The sequence below is a fragment of the Quercus robur genome, chromosome 10 (assembly GCF_932294415.1).
Source record: "Quercus robur chromosome 10, dhQueRobu3.1, whole genome shotgun sequence".
Classification (NCBI taxonomy): domain Eukaryota; kingdom Viridiplantae; phylum Streptophyta; class Magnoliopsida; order Fagales; family Fagaceae; genus Quercus; species Quercus robur.
Genome location: NC_065543.1, coordinates 27,755,088 through 27,777,509, shown reverse-complemented (window position 1 = coordinate 27,777,509; position 22,422 = coordinate 27,755,088). Strand labels below are relative to the sequence as shown.

General features: G+C 34.1%; 1 protein-coding gene across 1 annotated transcript; it reads left to right on the top strand.

Moving 5' to 3' along the window:
- Nucleotides 1–288: 288 nt before the first annotated feature.
- Nucleotides 289–6,552, top strand: LOC126701678 (uncharacterized). The gene is made up of 7 exons (XM_050399983.1): nt 289–1,242; nt 2,594–2,632; nt 2,725–2,795; nt 5,182–5,246; nt 5,440–5,529; nt 5,672–5,764; nt 5,932–6,552. The coding sequence occupies exons 1-7, from the start codon at nt 629–631 to the stop codon at nt 6,331–6,333; spliced, it is 1,374 nt and encodes a 457-aa protein (XP_050255940.1). The 5' UTR covers nt 289–628; the 3' UTR covers nt 6,334–6,552.
- Nucleotides 6,553–22,422: the final 15,870 nt, after the last annotated feature.

The following is a 22,422-nucleotide window of genomic DNA, read 5'->3' as shown; positions in this document are numbered from 1 at the left end:
ATTATTGCTTGTTCCAACTGCCTCTTCCTGAATCTAATCAGAAGAACAACTCCAACAAGTTCCACGTCCCAAACTCCCAATCCCCAAAGTCACGCACTACTGGTCCGTCCAAGTCGAAGCCCCACCGCATCTTCTTGAGTCGGTGTTGTACGCTGACTTTTTCTTTACCTTTTTTCGCAACTCATTTCAATCAATATATTAAATAATAATTTAGAGTGACACGTGTCATTCAGTGACTACCCGGTAAGACATGAAAAGCAGGGACAATTTGGACGTGGCATTAGCCGTGACGCCTTTTGCACCTTCGCCGCATATGTTCCTTCAAACACAAATTCCCAATCCTTAACATTCACACCTCACGCCTCTTTCATATTTCAGACTTCAGACACAAAAGATTAGACACCACACAAACAAAGCAAATAGCAAATAGCAATAATTGTTAATTTGGAAACCCATCTTGTGTTTTGATGGTAGCTTAATTTCAGCCTTTGCTCTAACTTTGGCTGGTCAACTAAATTTAGCACAAACGTTATTAGTTGAAATAGAAACAAGAAAGTTTTTTTTTTTTTTTTTTTCCTTCTTCCTCCTTAAATTTGTTTTTGTCTGATCGGCATATTCTATAGGTTTTATGATCTGTTACACGAGTACACCTATTGTAATCCCTATAGAAACTTCAATAATTCTGGTAGTTGCAGCCAAAGCCAAAACTCCAGAATTACATGTCAGAAGGAGAAAATTATTGGAACCACCCAAGTGTTTGTGTTCGTCAGTTTTGAAAACCAGGAAGACGATAAAGCAAATGGCGATCACCACCGTTGATACTCATTCGACGACCATGCTGACGTCAGGAGCGAGCGGGCGCGTGAGGGCACTGTTCTCGGTGCGCGTGTGGAGGAGCTTGGTGATGGTGATGAACGCGTTGGTGATACTCCTTCTGGTCCCATTTCGTCGACGGAAGCGGAAGGATGAGGAAGGTGGGAGCCAGAGCCAGAGCCAGAGCCAGAGCCAGAGCCAGAAGAAGGTGATGGTCCCAGTGAAGATGGTGACGTGGAGGAAGAGTGGGTCGGCGGTGGTGGAGCAAGAAGTGGCAGTGAGAAGAGCACTGGCGATGAGGAGAGTGGTACAAGATGATGATGATGGGTTGAATGAGGAAGTGGTGAGAGACTACTCCCTCTTCCTCACGCCTAGAGGTGATACCATTTTCACTCGGTCCTGGACCCCCAATAACAGCAACAACATTCGGTAATCTATCACTTTTACTTTTACTATTACTTTTCTTTTCTTTTTTTATTTTAATCTGTTACCACTTAGGCTTAGGCTTCAACATCCTTTTAAGAAACTGACATGCGCGCTTGTTTGCACATGACTCAAGTCTAATATATATATATATATATATATCCATTTTAAAAACTTGAATCCTAATTTTATACTTAGGAAATAACCATCACGTCAAGGTAAGCGATGGTCTCATTTAACCACACTTAACCCAGCCAATACTTGTGAATTGCATTGCACACATGTTAGGTTCTTAGAGGAAGTTGAAGAGTAAGGTTAGCCAAACTTTGTCCTTGTATAAGAGCGTTATGAAATTTTTAAACATCATGTTTTTTCTTGGCATGTTGATGAGTTCAGATCTGCCTATAGATATCCAGAGATTTGTTGACCATTAACATGGTTTAATTCTTGACAGTTGGAGTTACAGTTACTGATATGTTAGATTTTGTGCTGTGATAGAGATTTAATCTCTGACAAATTGGTATCTAGTTTTAAGGCCTTTGTCTAAACTACTTGCCACTGGATATGAACTCTATGGGGTTCCTCTCTTCACCACCCCCCCCCCCCCCCCCCCCTCCTCCAACTTAATACACACAAAAAATGGAATTAAATGGTCAGTGAGAATAACAATTCATGTGGGATTGAAAGCATTTAAACAGTAATGTTTGTACTCATACCAATAAGAGGCCTTATTGAAAGAGACTATTGTTTAATGCTCTCGTTTTGCTCAGAAAATACGGTGGTACCACAGCATCTTTTAGAAAACTTGTTTGTGTTCATAAACATATTAGCGTATCATTGCATATTATTGACAGAGAGGATTGAAATGCAATGCTAAAATTTATGTGATGAGAAGTTGTGGAGATCAGATGATTCAGGATTGTCTTTTGTTACTTTGGACTTGAAAGTTGACATAATTGGCAAGTTTTACAAGTCATGGGGCCCAAAATTGTAAGATCAGTCTACTTGTCACTTCTTACACTAATGTGTGTCATCAATGTACAATAACACCAAGTAGCCAATTAACAGTCATGGTGAACTGCTTTGGAGATTTATCCTAGGTGGACACAACAGGCTTACATCAGTCTTTGTAACCCATTTTCATATGGGATTTTCCTATACGAAAGTATTTTTTTCATATTTATTTATTTATTGTTAACTAAATCCAGTAGACTTTTTCTGTTGGTTACAATATACAATTCCGTGCTAAGTTTGTGCAGTATTCCCCTTGATTTCGTGTTCTTAACTTCTGCAGTTTCATGTTTGTTTTCAACTTTTATATGGAATAAAAGTGCTGATTGCTATCTATTTTGTGCAGGGGATTGGTTCTTATTATGCATGGCCTGAACGAGCACAGGTCTGTGATTTATGCTCATGCCTGTATAGAAATTATCTTCGTGGACTATTTGCTTGATCTATTTCTCAAGAATTTTCTATTATTGACAACAGTGGCAGATACAATGATTTTGCAAAGCAGCTAAATGCCAATGGCTACAAGGTCTATGGAATGGATTGGATTGGTAAGTCTAAGAACCATCTTTTCATGCTCACCATTGAGTTTCTCCCCCTATATAAGCCAAGATTATCTGTATGTGTGTGCTTGAAGATGCTAAGTACCGTTCTTGGCCATTGATAATAAATCATTGGTCCAGTTTATTTCAATCTTATTTTTAACTCGAGTTATGGTGTTTATAGTTTATTGGGTATTTCTATTAACTATCCTCTACACACACATTCCATGTGTATTCAAAGGCTCTTAAAATGAAAAGGAAAAATGAAAATTTCCAAGGTTTGCAATAATGCATTATTGAATTTGTTAAAAACATAAAGTTAATGTTAAAAATTTAAAGTAGGGGAAGTTTGGATAAGTTGAAATTCCGTTGAAATATGCAAAATTTTTAGAGTCTTATTACTCTGATACCTATCTGAGGCATGCATTTGTAATTTTAATCCATACCTTCATGTGAAAATACTAAGAGTTTCATTAATCTGATACCTCCCTCTGAGAGGCATAAATCTGTAATTCTGATTCATAGCAAGTGACAGGTACCTCAGAGTAAATGGAAAAGGAAAGCAGTGTTTAAACCCTATCATTCCAACACACAAATAGATGAGCTGCACAAGCTCAAAAGTGAATGAGAAAGGATTTAGATGTTATGTAATTCTCCTTTAGCTTTTATGTTTGTTTGCTCCCTCTCTCTCTCTCTCCGGGAATGGTGGTATACAATTTTAGAGTGATGTACTTATTATGCTCTTTAATTAACTCGTCTGTTCTAGTTTAATTACAATTTATGCTTAGACTATAATTTGGAGCACTAATTAATGATTCTTAAGCAACATCTTAGTGGTTTTTTATTTTGATTTTGATTTTTTTGTTGTTGTTGAAGAAGTTTGTGACTAGCAAAAATGCTAATTACTGTCTTGGTGGACAATGAAGTCATTGGTTTATACATGTGTGCGATGCTAGCACAAGCATCATAATTTTATTTATGCTCCATGCTTAATACAATCTCTATTATAGTGGTAATTCTTTTATGCTGGTACTGTGGAATGCCATAAAACCAAGAGAGACCGAAAGTAAAATATGATGTGGGGGGATAGAAGAGAACCCATGCAGTTATTTCAACAGAGTTTCTACTTTTTAGTTGCTATTGTTACTTTACCCAGGGAAGATTTAAAGAAGCCACCTACCACAAACACCCCCCCCCCCCCCTTCCCTTTTTTAATACTCTGGTCTCTCCTGTTTGGTCCCGTAATCTCTCAACATCATATATCTAATCCATCAATACCCCTCCCTCCAATTTATATGTTTTAGATTCATACCTGAGTTTACTTTCATCTTTCAGTGTCTATGGTAGAATCTACACACTACAAAGAAATGGTGATCATTTTTTTCTCAACAAGTTTTACATATAACCTTGCACTTAATTCTTGTTCCCAAGAGCTGATCTTTCAAACAAAGGTCATACTTTTCCCCCACTTAATTACTGTTTTATAGTCTAGAGATCACCATTCTTCAACAATGCATCTATATTTGGATGTTGCAGGGATTGAGTAGTTCATTTGGGTTGCCCATTGGTGCCAAAAACATGTGAAAGCTCCTCTTAATAAGTAAGCTTATTATCTGCATGTTTGTGTCTACCTGCTATGTTTGACATTGGTAAAAGGAGGGGTTTTGGAAATTAAGCCAAAGGCTGAAAACTACATGGAGCCTTCTCCCTGTTTTATAGGAGCCGAAGAAACAGAAAATTATATTCAAAATTTGTTTTCAAAGTTTTCTTCTGATTGGTGCAAGTGTTTTGAATCAATAAAATTTTGAATGGAACGCTATGCTTTTTTTGAATCAACATTTAGGAGAACATCAAACATTGTTTAATCCAAACTTAGATCAGTGAGCATGTGAACATGAGACAATCTAAAGACATTATGCTTGATACATTCTCTAGGTGCTGTTTGTTAAACTGGGTTTTACTCAATTTCTAACCTTGTTATATAAGCTAAATGGCAAAATTATCTTTTGCTAAATGCCTTGTAATATACGCCGCCAAATATAATATAAGATAATGGTTTTCTACTCCTTTGTTTTGTTTTTATTTATATTTTGTGCTGTTAGCTTTCTAAACTTAGAGTATACTTTTTTATATCTTCTTGTGATGACCTAAATAATTGCTTTCATTTAATGGCTTTTGATACTAATATTTTATTTAGGATCTGTGATAGCTTTGCTAATTTGACCCCAGACCTACTTGAGCTGTCAGCAGGAACGGATCTAAAATATCTTAAACCAGAAAATTTGGGGGCATGGCTCACTTTTGCCGTCCCTGCTACATGGTGCTTTATTTTCTACTTCAGTAATTTTTTATTACTAAATTTTTCTTATCCGTTTGTTTATTTATTTTCATATAGGTCATGGTGGAAGTGATGGGTTGCATGCATATGTTCATTCTCTTGATGATGCTGTTAATGATATGGTATGGTTTGAGGTTCATTTACAAGGGGCTGATGATACCGTAATCAAATAATCACCACAAATTGCTGGTGGCCAAATCTATCATCAAGGCATATTATGGGATGAATAGGGGCATTGGTTGATTATATTGCTAGCCCAAAAAAACAAAAATCGTTTTAGTTTAACTCTCTGCATTTATCTTGTTATTTTGTCAGAAATCATTTCTTGAGAAGATTTTAGCTGAGAATCCTGGACTTCCATGCTTCTGTTTTGGACACTCAACTGGTGCAGCAATTGTCCTGAAGGTAAGGTTTGGTTGAAAGATGCAATTTTCGCAATACTAATATCTCCACCTATTATGATAATATACTATAGTCCCAATTTTTACTGACCTAAAGGACCTCAAGTTTGTGCATGGTTTTCATTGTTTTATGTAAATAATTTTAGGCAATGCTTGACCCAAAGGTTGAAGCCCGTGTAGTTGGTGCAGTACTAACATCACCTGCAGTTGGAGTTCAAGCATCCCATCCAATTTTTGTGGTGAGAATATCCTTTTAGTGAGATCCCCTCTTATATCTAATTTGGAAATGCTAATGACTTAAGAAATTTATATTAAGTGCCTTTTCCTATAAAAATACACAAATACACACCATTGAAGTGGCAAATAAATGAGCAAGTGGAGTCATCTTTTCATGTTCCCATTGCAGGTACTGGCTCCAATTTTCTCATTTTTGTTGCCAAGATACCAAATTAGTGCTGCAAATAAGAAGGGCACACCAGTTTCTCGGGACCCACAGGCACTAATAGCCAAATATTCAGATCCACTAGTGTATACCGGATCCATCAGGGTAAGGACTGGCTATGAAATTCTCCGAATCACATCCTACTTGCAGCAGAATCTGAGAAAATTGAGAGTTCCCTTTTTTGTTCTCCATGGCACTGCTGATACTGTAACTGACCCTGAAGCTTCTCAGAAACTGTATGCAGAAGCCTCGTCAACTGACAAAACCATCAAATTGTTTGATGGGTTCTTACATGATCTCCTCTTTGAACCAGAACGTGAAGCTATTATGAAGGACATAATTGAATGGTTGAATTGTAGAGTATGATGTTAGCTAATGCACAATATGAGAAACAAAATTGATAAGTTAGCCAAAGGGAAGCAAGGAATTGTATTTCTTATGTAGGAAAACCCGACACTTATTTCATCGAAATTTCGGGATTTAAATTTCCTCATAACAAATATTTTCTCATTTTTCTTTAGGGAGATAAGGATTGGTTGCTTATTTGGAGCATTTCACAATGAGAAATGATATGTTAACAACAAATCTTATGTAATAAGTTGTTACAGGTTATTATTGCTAGGGTAGAAAAGTAATTTCAGTGGTAGATTCAAATTAAAACCAATAACAACTACCCACCTATGATTTGTTGTGAATGTAGCAACTCTTTTTTACAATTTATTGAACACTTTTTTGGTGGACCAATTGATAGTGATGCAACTCATGTAATGGTATATATACGCTTCAGCTCATCCAAATAATTGCATACCTCTCCTTGGTGTTAGGCTCCAGCTTGATTGAAAGTTTGGCTAGATTTTTCAGGTGTAGAACTTGTAACTCAATTAAGCAAATACAGGTCTGGGTAACCAAGAGCCTTTTGCTTTAATTAATATCACTGTCCTATTTTCTCCTTCAGGATAACGTAGGTTCCAAAATTCAAATCCTAATTTTCTCAATTGTAAGTTGTAAGCACACCCCCAAAAAATTATACATATAGAGAGAGAGAGAGAGAGAGAGAGAGATTATAGAAGAACTCAGTTGATAGGACGAGAGAAGACGATCACAAAATGAATTTGGATAGTAACATATATGGGGAAAAATCTCAATAATATTAGGTTGAGATTTTTGTCATTTTAAATTGAGGTTGTCTATCTTCTAAAAAAAAAAAAAAAAAAAATTGAGGTTGTCTAGTTCGAGAAACAAGGTTTCACTGCAAATTAAACAAGGTAGAATAGTAATGGATGAATTAGCAATACGTTGATACTAGGCGTTGTCTAGCACCATTTGCAGGTTTTTATTTTATTTTATTTTATTTATATATATATTTTTTAGAAACATACTCACTGTTAAATACACACACTTAATTACACTCTCTCACTAAACTCAAACACATTACTTTTTCTTTTTTTTGGTATGAATTATAATTATTGATTTGTATTATAAATAATCTTTATAGACAACGAAACATAAAGCATGGTTAGATATTAAAATTATTAACTAAAAGATTAATTAGTTATTATATTTTTAATGTCTATATACTTTTTTTGAGAATTTCCTACCATTTTTTTTTTGGTTAAAAATATTTGCATTAATAAAAACTAGCTAGCCAAAGCAAGTATAGTCATGGCATAGCGCCTTAAAGAGTACAGAGCGTTAGCATCAGAAGTTACAAAAGATGAAATATTACGGGAGGGGGGCAATATTTAAAATAACAAAATCCTCTTGTTGCAAGCAACTCCTTTTAGCCAGCGCATCTATTCGCTTCCCGAAATACATGGGTCACTTTGACTTGCTAGAACTCGTTGAGAAGGAACTTGCAATCATTTAAAGGGGAAGAATATGCTCTGTTAGATGTCGAATTAGAGAGGACTAGTTCAACAACAACTTTAGCATCAAATTCAACTTCTAAGAGAGGAATTTTCATCTAGGATACTGTTAGGACATATGTGTTTCACATGTTAAGAACATATGTTATGATTTTATGTAATTGGCTTATCCTTTGACAAAACGCACTTTACTTGTATTTTGGTAGATTTAGGATGTGTTTAAATACTTCAAGAAACCATGTTTCAAGATCAAGTGTTGAAATCTTTAAGTCTATTCAAGAAAACAAGTTGATAGTGCAAATTCATTAAAACTCGACAGCTACATCTATCGAGTTTAAGAAAGTTGTTCAAAGTTCGGTGTGCTCGACAGTTGCTCGACACCTCCTATCTGTCGAGGTTTAAGATTTTCAGAATTCAAATCTGATTTTCTTGGGATCCGTGAATGTGTCTTTGGGCTTTCTTTTCTCCTAACCCTAGACATATAAAATGATTGTTTTAAGGGCTGTCAAACAGTTCACAAGTTGCACTAGCATTGAGCAAACTCTGTTCAAGCAAATTGTGATCGGAGACAAAGTTCTTGCCCTAGTTCATCTTTTTCTCTTGAAGAAGTTGCTATATATGTGCACCATAGAGTTTTGTGACCAAGCATCTTCTTGATCTTCATTGTGTAGATGAATTGAAGAACTTTGCAACCAACAATCTTCTTAGTCGGTGATTGAAGTCGCGTACTGGGATCCGCTCAATTGGTTAGTCACGTACTTGGGAGTCGTGCATCAGAAAGGGGAATTGTCACTACAGAACAAGTCCAATTGGGTATTGAGGTAAGGGTTCAATTGTAGGTTGGTAAGGTACTTGGGATTCCTTCACTTGTAACCGCTTGTTGTGATAATAGTGGAGTTTCAAGAATGGTGACCTGAAAATCAGCCGGTGGGGTTTTTGCCGTTAGGTTTTCCCCATTCGTAAACAAATCACCGTGTTATTTATTTTCCGCTGCATAATTAGTTTATTGGTGATTTGTTTATGCTACCACGCGTTTGCATGATAAATTGATTAATTAATAACTTGGCTAATTAATTAATTACTATCACAAGGGGTCATTCAGTTTGTGGCCTATCAGATGCCATTAGAAGCCCATCCCTTAGGGCCCAAAATTCGGCCATGACACTAGTAGTGAATCCTATACAATGAGTAAAACTCTTCACCCAAACTCCCATGTGATCTTGAATTAGCCCTCCATTCCTTGATTTTCCCGAATTCCCTAAGAAGGCTCCATAATTTCCTACAATTTATAGCAATAGAAATTGTGATTGTTAAAAATTAACTATATAAATTACTAATAAATTGAGTTTTAAAGGGAGGATCGATTTAAAACTCATTTGTAATAATTAATCTATGCCCTTATCTATATTATATAGAAGATGATTCCCCTTTTTCAACTGGACTTTTATGTGGCTCAAAAATATCCTTATTAATGAAATGTAATTTTATTTAGAAATAGAGTCATAAATGTCAAATAAAAATTTTTATTTTGAATTAAAAAAGAGAACTCCTAAAATTTAGGATTTTTTTTCCCTTCATGTTCAAAAAAGAAATTACAGTTACTGTTTATCTCTAAAGTTTATCCTTTTTATTTGTTTGAAAATTAAAAAAAAAAATTCTAATCTATAGTATATATAAGAGGATTCCTCTCTTTCAACTAGACTTTTATGTAGTTCAAAAATACCCTCATTAATGAAAAGTAATTTCATTTAGAAATAGAATCATAAATATCAAATAACAAATTTTATTTCGAATTCAAAAAGAGAACTCCTAAAATTTAAGATTTTTTTCCCTTCATGTTTAAAAAAGAAATTACGGTTATTGTTTATCTCTAAAGTTTATCCTTTTTATTTGTTTGAAAAATTAAAAAAATATTTCCAAATTATAATAGATGCAAATTATTAACCTTTATCCAAAAAAATAGAAGAACTTCTAAGCACGCGCATGAGCGCATACTCAGAGGCTAGTAAATGAGATAACCATGTTATTGTGTCTTTTTTCATGAAGTCTAGGGTAAAATACAATAAACATCCTTGAGGTTTAGGATAATGCCTTGATTTGTTTTTTACTCAACCAATCCCCCCCTTTTTTTTAATTATTCTTTTTGGGTAATCCAAATGGCAAAGGTAATTTCGGTTTTATCCCTAAATGGGAGGTTTGTTTATTTTAGGATGAGTTTCAGTTCGCAACAAAATAAGTCTAATAGGTCTCCTAAGCATTACAACCACACACTTTTGGCGTAATAATCACTCCACAAGTATTAGTTATTGTGGAGTGAAGGGACAAGGATTGAGGTTCAAGTTTTCAGGAGAGAGTTCACCCACCCACACACCCATAGTGTAGAATAGATTTCTATCTTAGATAATAAAAAGTAATAAAAAAGAAAGAAAAAAAAAAAGAAAAGAAAGAAAGAAAGTATCCTAAGCATTAAATAGTGAAAAGCTATAAATACTTTGAGTGCAAATTGGTTTCTCCTAGGCATGCACCTTGTGATGCCCACCGATCTTCACCCTTTTAGCATAGATGCTTTCCTTAGAGCATTCACATTGGGAATGGCATATGCCATATGTTGGTTCAATTTAGCATAAAAGCCCAAAACCCCCATGTTATCCGGACTTGTAAAATCTAACTATTGCAAAAAAATTTGCAATTGTACTACAGTGCAATTCTAAATGTAGAATCACATTGTAGCTCAATTGTAAAACCAAAAAGTATTATTTTATTATTTTTCACTTTTTGCTTTCTCTCGCTCTCAGTTCTGTTTCAATGTTTCTCATTTACTTTCTCTCTCACAGAGCTCCTCCCTCCTCAGTCCTCACTTTTTCTCTCATCTCACATCTCTCTTTCTTGTTTGGGTTCGTGATCACAACATGGTGATCTGCGTGGATTTTGGATCGGCATGGATCGACGGAGATCAAAGATCGTGGTGGGTTGTGCTTGGATCATTAAGTTGTGTGGGTCGTGGGTTAGGTGGTGGATTTGGAGTTGTGGGTCAGGTGATGGGTTTGGATAGGTGGATCGGTGTATCATGGGTCAGGTGGTGGTGTGGGTTTGCATCAGTGGAGATTGGTGAGTTTCTTGGTGGAGATCGGTGGGTTTCTCGGTGGGTGGCATGGTGTCTATTTTTTTTTTTTTTTTTTTTTTTTAATTTGTTGTGGCCGATGCTAGGGGTAGAGGGATGTTAGAAGTGTTGTAAAATGGAGTTTTGGTTCCAGTGGGATTTTGGTGGGCAGTGGGCAATGGTGGCGTGGTGGGCATGGTGGTGTTGTGGTGGTGATTGGGTTGTTTGATTGTTGAGAGAGGGACAAAGGCAGGGACAGAAATGAGAGAGAGGGGAGTGATATATATATATATATATATATAGATATATATGTATATATATTATTGTATAATTTATATTATTTTAATGTGTTGTATTATAAAATAAAAGTTAGGATGCTAGAGTATTGTAACATTGTATGGTATAATTGATAAAGTTACTTTTTGAGATAGTAAAATAAGATAGGATACAATTTTCGGATAGGGATGCTCTTAGCAAAGTCATCTCTAAAAGGGTCGCAATAGAACACAAAAATTAGGATCTTTCTCCCCTCCACCAAACCACATCTCTCGAGTTTCAAAGGCAATGAGCCTTGCTCTTTTTGCATGTTTGGGATGTGGATGACCCATGCCATTCCTTGATATACCCTTAGGTTTCTTGGTTGTATAACCTGAACCTTGGGAATCCGACCTGGAGAGATCTCTTTCTCGTTTTGCAGCTTTCCTTCTTTCTTTGCTCATCTCCTTATGGTAGTGTCCAAGAAGGTTCTGGGACAAATTTTAGTTTGTTTCTCTATTCAAGGGAGGTTGGGTCATTCTTGGGCCTCATTTATTACCTCATTGTAAGGTATTCTCTCTTATTAGTGACTTGACTTGGACACAAGACCCAGGTGCTGACTCTTGTTTCTCTAGCCTCTAGGATTTATTTTATCTGGTTTTAGGCCTCACTTGTTGGCCCAAAGATGTGTGAAAATTTGAGTATCAATAGGGCTCACACAAGTTCAATACAAGGTATCATCAAAATAGTGAAATACTCAAATATCATAGAAATGTTGTTGGTCTTGGGCCACTCTTGTTGAAATCATTGTGTGGATATCCCAGTTTATGTAGCATTATGATCCTTCTAATGCCACCCAAAGTCTTGCTTGAAATAGCTTCTTCAATAGTTGATAAAGGAAAAGTAAAACAGTTAAAGGATTGCAATTGTTTTTTTTTATAAATATGCTTTTATAAAGTTTTCATATTTTTTTAATTAACATGAACATAACTAAGTCATTTTGAGAGTCAAAAAAAAAAAAAATGGAAGAATTAAATTGAATAAAGTTGAAATTTGGACTAAATTTAACAAAAGTAAGGTTATAGAACTAAATTGAATTTCAGACAAAAATTAAATGGCGCAATTACTAGATAATAGTTAACTTCCTTGTGTAGTCTCCCCAAACATAAACTAACAATACACCAACGAAATATGTGAACTAACCGTTTGTGATATAGAGCCTCTAGAAAGAGTTTAACATGGGTAAATTAAATGATGAGGTTTTGTGTGTTTGTTTCTCAAAAAGAAAAAAAGAAAAAAAAGAAAAGAACGGGTAATTGTCCCATATTGCTTAAGAGAGTGTGTTGTGTGTAGTATAATTTGTCTCACCTTTCCTTAAAAGTTACCATGACTTTTGAGTAGAGTTGTGGTATACCTTTATGTTAGAACCCCTTTCCTTCTCCCTTGTGTGTGTGTGTGAGCGCGCATGTGTTTGTTTCTCAAAAAAAAATGATAAGGTTCTAAACAAATAAACCCTAGCCCAAAGTCAAGCAAAGGGCATCCTGTAGATCCTAAGAAACCCGACCGTGCCAAGTATTATTTATTAAAAGGAAAATCATTATGTTCTTAGAGCTCAATTAAGTGGAATAACATTATATTTAGGATTTAAATGGACAGAAAGTTAATTTGTTACTTTTGAAAGTTTAAGTTTTGATTTGTTACATTTTGAAAATTTTGGACTTAATTTGTTAATTTTGAAACTATAAATTTTAATTTTTGTAGATAATTTGATGGTAGGGTAAATGTGTCAACTTATTGAGATAAAAGACTTTTGACTTTTATGAATTTATATATGATATAAAATATAAACTATGTATATAATATATATATATATATATATATCGAAAGCAAAAGTTGAGAGAAAATCCAATTAGATTTCAATTAGAGTCTAATTTTGCACCATGTGTTTCATCTAATCTAAATTTTTAAATTTTTGTGCCAAGTGAATTAATTTAGTGTAGAAAATGAGAAGTCCAATATAAATAAACCATAAAAAATCTAATCATATATCTAACTCCATATATAAAATTAGTGGAAGAGAGAGTTTGAATGATTTTATATTTATGAGCTATTTTTTTGTGTAACTAAAAAAAAAAAAAAAAAAAAAAATCAAATTTATAAGTCATATATGTAAATGGACTATGGTACTATAAGCCTTCAAGTTAAAATATACGTTTGGGCTTTGGGACAAGCCTCTTATATGTGAGATACTTCTTTTCTTTTCATCCCAAAATCTTAAGGTATGCCATAACTTTTAGGCCATTCTTCCAATTTTAATCTTCATTTGTGCTTTATAATTATGTGATCACAAGATATATGGTTGAACAAACAAGAGATATAAAAAAGGGATACCCTCTTTTGATAGGATCTAAGATCTCTTCATGTGTGGGTAAGCTCTTTAAAGCTAAAAGGACAGATTAATCAGTCACTCAGACCTAAGAGGTCATGCTCCAACCTAGGGCCTAAATGGACCCTATATGGATTAGTGGTCAACTTGTTAATGTACTCAAACTCCATCATAAGCAATAGCACATATTGTGAGTTGGTGGGATGAACTTCGGAATGTCTTGGTGTTAGGAACCCGGTGGTTCCTAATGGAGATGGATAGGAATTGTAAGAGAATTGACTTAATTAGAGGTAGTCACCCTCCATAGAGAAATATTGAGAGAGAGAGAGAGAGAGGAGATGCACTAAACAATGAGTTGGTTTATTCTTCAATTGATATCCAATGTTGAATTACAATCATGTATTTATAGGATACTAGCTCTAATGTCATTGGCCCACATGGCTCAAGATAATTCGCTATTTAATTCAAAATGTGGTCTATGAATTAAACCATGTGTTAAATGAGTTATATGTGCTCAAATCCTAACTAACTCATCCTAATCTCAACCAACTAGCTAACTACCTAACTAAAGGGATTACAACAATTATTTCATATTCCTAACATTTCCCTCTCCTTGAAAACATCTTGCCCACAAGGTGTTGTGAAATGACACCTTTATTAGGGGAAACCAGCCACTAATCCAATACACCAAAGCATCTTGACCGTTGATTACACAAACAGCTCCAAAGCAATTAATTATAGCCCATGACATAAGAGCATAATGCAAATCAGTCGTATTGAACTTAACCTTCAGCAATATAGAACTCAATTTCTTATAAAAATTGTGATCATCTCGGCTATGGAATCCATCATTTATCCCACAGCTATCACTAAGAAAAGAAGCATCTAGTTCATTGGCTTTGTGACAACCACTAAGCAATGAGATTTGGCCCCCAACATGAATGTGTGGTAAGTCTACGTCTTCATTCTTAATTGCATGAACAAACCCATTTGGTGAAACATGAGTTTGGCTAACACCAATGAGCATTGGATTACTCACAAGAACATGTGGTTCTTGAATAGTAGCCTTCAATGGATTGTCACAGGCAGTAGATCCAAATCTAACTTGTGGTGCTTGAACAAAGGCATCCCAACTAACAAATAACTCAGTATCTTTAGCATCTTCAAACCACACCAATGCTTCTCCATCCATGTGAAAATAGGTCATTAGAAGCTTTTCATGATCTAGGGTCTTGTAATAGTTGAAGTATTGGTTTGCTTTATAAACCCGAGCAGGAGGTTCTTCACCCTTGAACCTAGGAAAATCAACCTTGATTGATATTGGAAAAGTTATGGCTAAAGCATTGCTTGATATATGATTCTCATTGGACCAAGGTGTTTGGGGTTCTTGTCTTCTTGTTTCTACATCAGATAATTTCTACAAAACTATATTAAGTTTTTTCTTAACTTCTTGAGAGTTGAAAATAGCTTTGTCTAGAAGTATTGTAGATTTAGTATCAACCACGGCTTTAGGATGAACGGCTCTGATACCACTTGTTAGGAACCTGGTGTTTCCTAATGGGGATGGATAGGAATTGTATGAGAATTGACTTAATTCGAGATAGTGACCCTCCATAGAGAAATATTAAGAGAGAGAGAGAGAGAAATGCACTAAGCATTGAGTTGGTTTATTCTTCAATTGATATCTAATGTTGAATTACAATAATGTATTTATAGGAGACTAGCTCTAATGTCATTGGCCCACATGACTCAAGATAATTGGCTAGTTAATTCAACATGTGCTCTACGAATTAAGTCATGTGTTAAATGAGCCACATGTGCTCAAATCCTAACTAACTCATCCTAATCTCAACCAACTAGCTAATTACCTAACTAAAGGGATTACAATAATTATTTCATATTCCTAACACTTGGCCTGAATGAAGCCTCCACTTTCCCACTCACCTCCATCCATGGTAAAAGGACAACGAACTAAGTGAAAGTGTGTGCATGTAATCATATTAGAAAAGCCTTTGTTAGATTTAGGAGATGGAACACATTGGAGTCAAACTTCTCTATCCCTAGTGGAGTCACCACTGTGGATGCAAGTGCATGCGACGTTTTTTGTAACTCCTTCTTGTTGTTATTGTATTTTGTCCAGTCCTAATTCATGTGTCAAAACAAATGCCAAAATCCAAAAAAATCGAAAAAAAATGTCCTAAATTGCAAGTTTCAAATCCAAAAAGGGTAACAAATAAATACAACATGATCAGATAGTGGATCAAAGGGTCATAACATTTAAAAACCCTTTTGATAGCAATTAAGGCCAAAACCCTAATTAGGTATGGTTAAAAAGTTGAATTTTTGATCCGACCGTTTAATCGAGTTGAATTTTAGACCATCTTGTAAGGCATAGTTTTCCCTTCAAAACGATAGTTTACAAGCCAAAATCGAAGTTAAAACGGATGAAATATCAACAAAATACCAAAAACCCTAATATATACTTCACCTTTTTTTTTCCCAGGAAAAACAGACAGTTCTTTGGACCAACTTCGTGCAAAAAAATGTACTGATTGGGCAATAACTGAAGTGATCTGGCTAAACCAACTTGAGTATGAGGTCTTGACTACTTCTCATAAAAAGGGCACGATGATATCTACTATGGTTTGGAAGAAACAAATTTTTTAAGGAAAAAAACGTCACAGAATTTTCAACACTGCGTCATCTTCCTTCCAGACGCTATATCCTGATGACCGTAACTCCAAATCTTACAAGGTCAAGACCAATGGAAACTAGACATCCAGAGATTTCCATAAATATAAAGTTTGAAGAAAACAGAACTCATAAAGGCCTCCAAAAAACTGCATGAAGATCAGACTAGAAATCGGAAAAAAGACAAAGTAGCCTGATGAGGTGGCAAAAGTGGGAGGTTATGTGAAGTGTGCCATGGCACACATCTCATAGCCTCTCACTTTTTTTGGCTCTCCTATAAATACCCCCTATTTTTTGTAAAAAATATGAAAAAGAAAATGGAAAAAAAGTAGGAAATGAAAATAGTGGAAAAGTTTTGGAAAAATCCTTAGAAAATTATGAAAAAAATCTCTTTCCCCTCTATTTAGGAAACCCATCATAAAAAAAAAAAAAAAAAAAAAAAAAAAAAAAAAAAAAAAAAAAAAACTTCCATTTTTATTGTAATTCATTGTGGGTAAGCTTATATGGATAGGATAGTTTTTCTTGTAACTATACCCATCCTATTTTCTTTACTCTTTCTCATGTAAATACTAAATATCATCCATTTATATATATGAAGATCTTTTATTTATCTTGACTTTTTATTTTACTTGCTTTAACTTCCTAGTTTTATGTTGTTGTGTATCTATCTCTTTATCTTTATGTCTATATTATTTGTTGTTGGTTGTGATGTCGTAGTTATATTCCTAGATGTGTATTGAACCATCTCCTAGACCTAAAATGGGAAGTACCCTTAGGGGGAAGAAATCTCATTTCTTCCAGACATTTAGGAATTTTTATGTTCTTGCTTATATTAATGTCGTCTCCTTTTATTTCAAGCTTTCCCCCTCCCTTTTATTTATTGCACTCTAATATATATATATGTGTGTGTATATACACACACACTACTATCTAGTCACCTAAAAAAAAGTAGATTTTCTATCTATCCCTTTTAAATGGGTTTTAAACCTCAAGTAAAGCACTATATAGGTATGTCATCTTAAGGATGGTTGATGGCTTAGAACTCCCATCCCTTTTTGTTGAAGCACCCATAAGGCTTGAAAGAGATTAAAGCTTATTTAAGAGGGATCTCTAAAAAACTCTTTTCTTAATGAACCTTTACTTTATTCAAGCTCTTTACTATTTTTGTCATTTAAATTCCAGCACTTTATTTTTCTTGTCATTTAAGTTTCAGCTCTTTACTTTCAATGTCATTTAAATTTCAGCACTTTATTTTTAATGGTATTTAAATTTTAGCACTTTTCTTTATTCTTATTCCAACAAATTATTTTCTTTGTTATTTATATACCAGCACTTTATCTTACTTGTCTTTAAATTTATAGCACTATTACTATTGTTGCTCTTTACTTTTCTCATCAATAATGTTGTCATAGATTAATATGCTTGGGTAAACAAATTCTTTACATCCTTTCTAAGGAAATGGTTTTCAAAAAATATTCTTTTCTTTAAAAAAAAAAGGGTTTGTTTTCAAAAATAAAGTCTTTTCTTCAAAAAATCCCCTTTTAGGACTTTCAAAAATGTGTTCTTCCAAAATAATCTTTCTCTTAAAACGTTTAAAAAAAAATATTTCCTTTATTATCCGAAAATGAGGTTATTTTTCAAGAAAGTATTTTTTTTTTAAAAATGTTTTCTTTTACCACATTGGAATTTTTCAAGAAAATAAATATAAAAGAAATATTTTTGATGATTTCCTTGGATATCAGTGGGTTGACAAGACTCGAGCGATGATCTTTGGGCTATATCCTGTAATACAAAGAACACTGAATCAGAGGGGACCGGTGGGGACCGGCCAAAAGTCCTCCGATGATGAAGTTAGTTACTTTTGAACTCTTTGTAAGGAAGAAGTATTTTCTCACAGTAAAATTGTTTGAATCCCCTTACCCTTCATTGAAGAAGCCTTATATAGTATGCGTGGAATGGTTATCTGTTTAGTAACCGTTCCCAATGTCGAGGAGTCCGGAGAATTGGGGGTAACTTCCATAACCGCTATGGAAGTTACCTGGGTTGGACGGGCCGATGAACTCGTCCATCCTTAGTAAAAGATGGACGAGACCTCCACGATGAACTCGTCCATCTTTAGTAAAAGATGGACGAGACCATCTTGGACGGCTTGCCTTGCTTAAATGATGTGTAAGATTCCATAAGGTATTATCCGTCCATAGACGGACGAGGTTAGCCAGAACGCTTGGAACATTCACTTCGCCTATCGTAGCTTGTCTTTCGTTGGACGAGACATATGGACGAGTTATGGAGTTGGATGATTTCTGTGACACCATCAATTTTGAGTGAGCAAAGTTTCAATCGGAAAATTCAAGTGCTCCTCCCAATTTTTTTTTTTTTCTAAAAGATGAAAAATTCTTACCCACTTTGCAAACTTTGCTTACTCAAAAGAAGTCCTTTTCTAAAAAAAAAAAAGAAAAGAAAAGAAAAGAAAAAGTAGGTAGTTTTCAAACTTCTTCTTGTCAAAAATAAGATTTTTCTTTACCCAAAAAAAAAAAAAAAAACATTTTTCCAAACTTTCCTTTCAAAAATAAAAAAATAGAATTAATGTTTCAAAACTTGTGCATGCATTGTAATTTAAAAATTTTCCTTAGAATAGCATTGTTAAGGATTTATGCCTATGGTTCAATTCCATTGAGCCCATAGGGACCAATCAAGCTTACATAACCCCTTTCTTTGATTTGGCACTAATGTATTTTCATTGTCATCTTTTTTGCATGGTAAAAATGAGAAAATTGTGGATGACAACAAGTTTCTACCCTTCCAACTCTCTCTTTTTATTTTTGTGTTGTGATTTATTTTTATAGTAATTAGTACTCACATGCTATCTATCTAGTAAATATTCTACTCACATGCTATTGTATACTATTTCTCTATTTGCATGCTTTCTCACTTGATATTTATGTATATATCCCACATGCTTTGATTGTAAATATTCTTTGACATTAATATTCTCATGATATGTTATACGTAAATATATATATATATATATATATTTATATTTATATAGTTTGCAAATCTTTTTCAAAAATCAAAATGCCAAGTATCTTATTTGTTCATCAAAAGATAATGTTTGAATTAAATTAAAATAAGGTACTATCCTTTGGATAGGCATTGTGGGGTGCCTAACACCCTCTCCATACGAAACCGAACTGCCGAGTCCAAAATCTTTGGTTCAAGACTTTTGGTTTATCTTAATTAATAAACCCTTAAAAACTAGTTTAGTTAATTAGGTAACTTAAAATGAATTAGACAAATAGGTGACTAATCACATATAACACAAAAACAATGGTTGATGGCGACTCCTAAAATAATAATTAAGAAGAAGGAACTCACATACACACACCTCATCCTAGAAACACGAGAACACTAAGAGTCACATTACCAAGGACCCAATGTGTGACCAAAACCTAAAAAGAAATTTTTGGGGGTGTCCACACCCCTTTTTTTGGGGGTGGGGTGGGGGGGGGGGGTGGGGGAGTATGCTTCAACCGAGTGACCAGACAGAAGGTGAAAACGGAATCGCCACCTGGATTAGCGGTTTCAACAAATAGCTTTTAATCATCTCAAAGGCTTGTTGACATTTTTCATTCATACTATGGGGACGTCTTTCTTGAGTAATCGAAAAAGCGGCTCACAAATCATAGTGAGTTGAGATATGAATCTACTTATGTATTGTATTCTTCCCGAAAATCCCTGGATTTCTTTTTGTCTTTGAGGGTTTCATTTCTACAATTTCTTTATTCTTTTTTGGGTCCACTTCAATTCCTCTTTCGCTTACCATAAATCCCAAAAGCTTTCCTAATGTGACACCAAAGGTACATTTCTTTGGATTCAACTGGAGTTTGTAGTATTGGATTTGCTCAAAAAACTTTTTCTAAGAAAGTATGTGTCCTTCATAATCTTTGGATTTTACTTTCATGTCATCTACATTTACCTCAACTTCTTTGTGTATCAGATTGTGTAACAAAGTAGTGGCTACTCATTGGTAAGTAGCACCAACATTCTTAAGGCTAAATGACATAACCTTGTAACATTAAGTCCCCCATTAAGTGATAAAGGATGTCTTTTCCATGTATTCTGGAGCCAACTTTATCTGATTGTACTTTGAAAAACTATCCATAAATGATAGTAATGCATGTCCTACTGTATTACAACTAGGATATCGATATGAGGCAATTGGAAATCCTCTTTAGGACTGGCCTTTCCATCCTTCTTTTGTATTAGGGCCATAGTTAATTCTACTGAAGGTTAGGTGTAGACACTTAATTTCGCACCTATAATTTAATCTTGGAAGATGACAAAATGGCCATTTTATGTGCCCCAAAAATCATGGTTGCATTTTAGTCATTAACTCATTCATCACATATCATGAAAATGATCTTAAAGTTCTAATGATACAACGATATGTTTGATTTCCAAATCAGACCGCCGGATTGAAAGATACCACCAGATCAAGTTTTAACGGTTTGCATGCATTAATTTGAGTGAAACCTATTACTCGTGATTAATTGAAATTTATTTTGATTTGGTTGTTAATTAAAATTAATTAAATGAAATAAAGTGTGATTTGTTGTATGGGAATATAAGAAATAAGTTGATAAATATTAAATTTGGATTGATAATTAGATTTTTGGGCTAATTATCTTGAAAATAATTATTTTAAAAGCTTAATTATTAATTTGGAATGAGTTTCATCATGAAGATAACTCCATAAGGCATCCAAATATATTTTCCAACTCAGAAAAATGCTGAAAGAAGTCGAAAAAGTGTAAAAAAAAAAAAAGGACAAATTTGCCGAAAGTGCCAATCAGCACTTCAATAGTGCCGATTGGCGCAATCCCTATAATTTGTTGTATTTTTTTTTTTTTTTTTTTTTTTTTTTTTTTGAAACTTATTTAGATCCACTTTTTTAGGGATAAAGACCACCCAACTTCGTGTCTACTGACTTTTAAGTCAGATCTAACAATTTTTTAAAAAAAAAAAGAATTAACATCTCTATAAATTGAGAAAAAAAAAATCCAACATTTAGTACCCTTCTCTCCCTAACGTAAAAGAACTTCTTGAAGTCCTTTAGAACTTCTGATCTTCACTAGACTTGAACATTCTAAAGGTCATTCTCTTCAAGATTTTCTTATGTGTTAGTGAACCTTCTTTAGACTTTAGAGAGATCCTTTCTCTCTTATTTCTAAAGAAATTTCCCCTTTGTTTGAATTCATTCATGCAGGTTAGTGAATTTAGTGTTTTTTTTTTTTTTTTTGAGAGAGATAGTGAATTTAATGTTCTTCTCATGTTTTGTTCTATTTTGTGTTTACATGATTTCTTTCACATGTTCATGATGATTAAATTATTCATATGCTTAACGTCACGTGTTCATCTTGCCACGATCTAATTATTCACATGATTTAATTGTAGATCTAAGATTAGGTCTTTGATTTGATTTTGTAGATCTCTTTTCAAAATTTATATATTTTCCTACATGAAAAATCAGATCTGAAATCTTTTTTTCTAAAATCCATTTATTTTTCCATGTAAAAAAACAGATATGAAATTCTTTTTCAAAATCCATTTATTTTTCCAAAAATAAGGGAAGCATCTAATTTGACAAAAATATGATCATCTGGCATGTTGGTATTGTTTAATGTGAAGATAAAGCTATCAAATGTGAGTAAAAAATAAGGAAATTAAAGAATGTGACAAAATTATGATCAGATGTAATGTTGATACTACTTAATGTGCGATGAAACCATCAAATGCAAGGGAAAAAAAAAAAAACGAAATTATCGAATGTGACCAAAATACAATCACAACATGTAATGTTAGTTGTGTCAAATGTAGATAAAACCATATACCAAATTACCTTTTTTTTTTTAAAAAAAAAAAAATTATAACACCAAATTACCTACTTGTTTGTACAGATTGAGATCTCGTGCAATAGCTAGGGTATTGCATGGTGTGCAATAGCACAAATCTCAACCTTCCATTTAATCCAACGGTTCATTCTTTTGACACCTCACCAAATTTTTTTTTTTTTTGAAAGAATTTCAACCTATGGCGTCTGCTCCTAATGATAGCTCATTATCATCAGACCAAGACACCAATCAGTTTTTGGGTGTAGG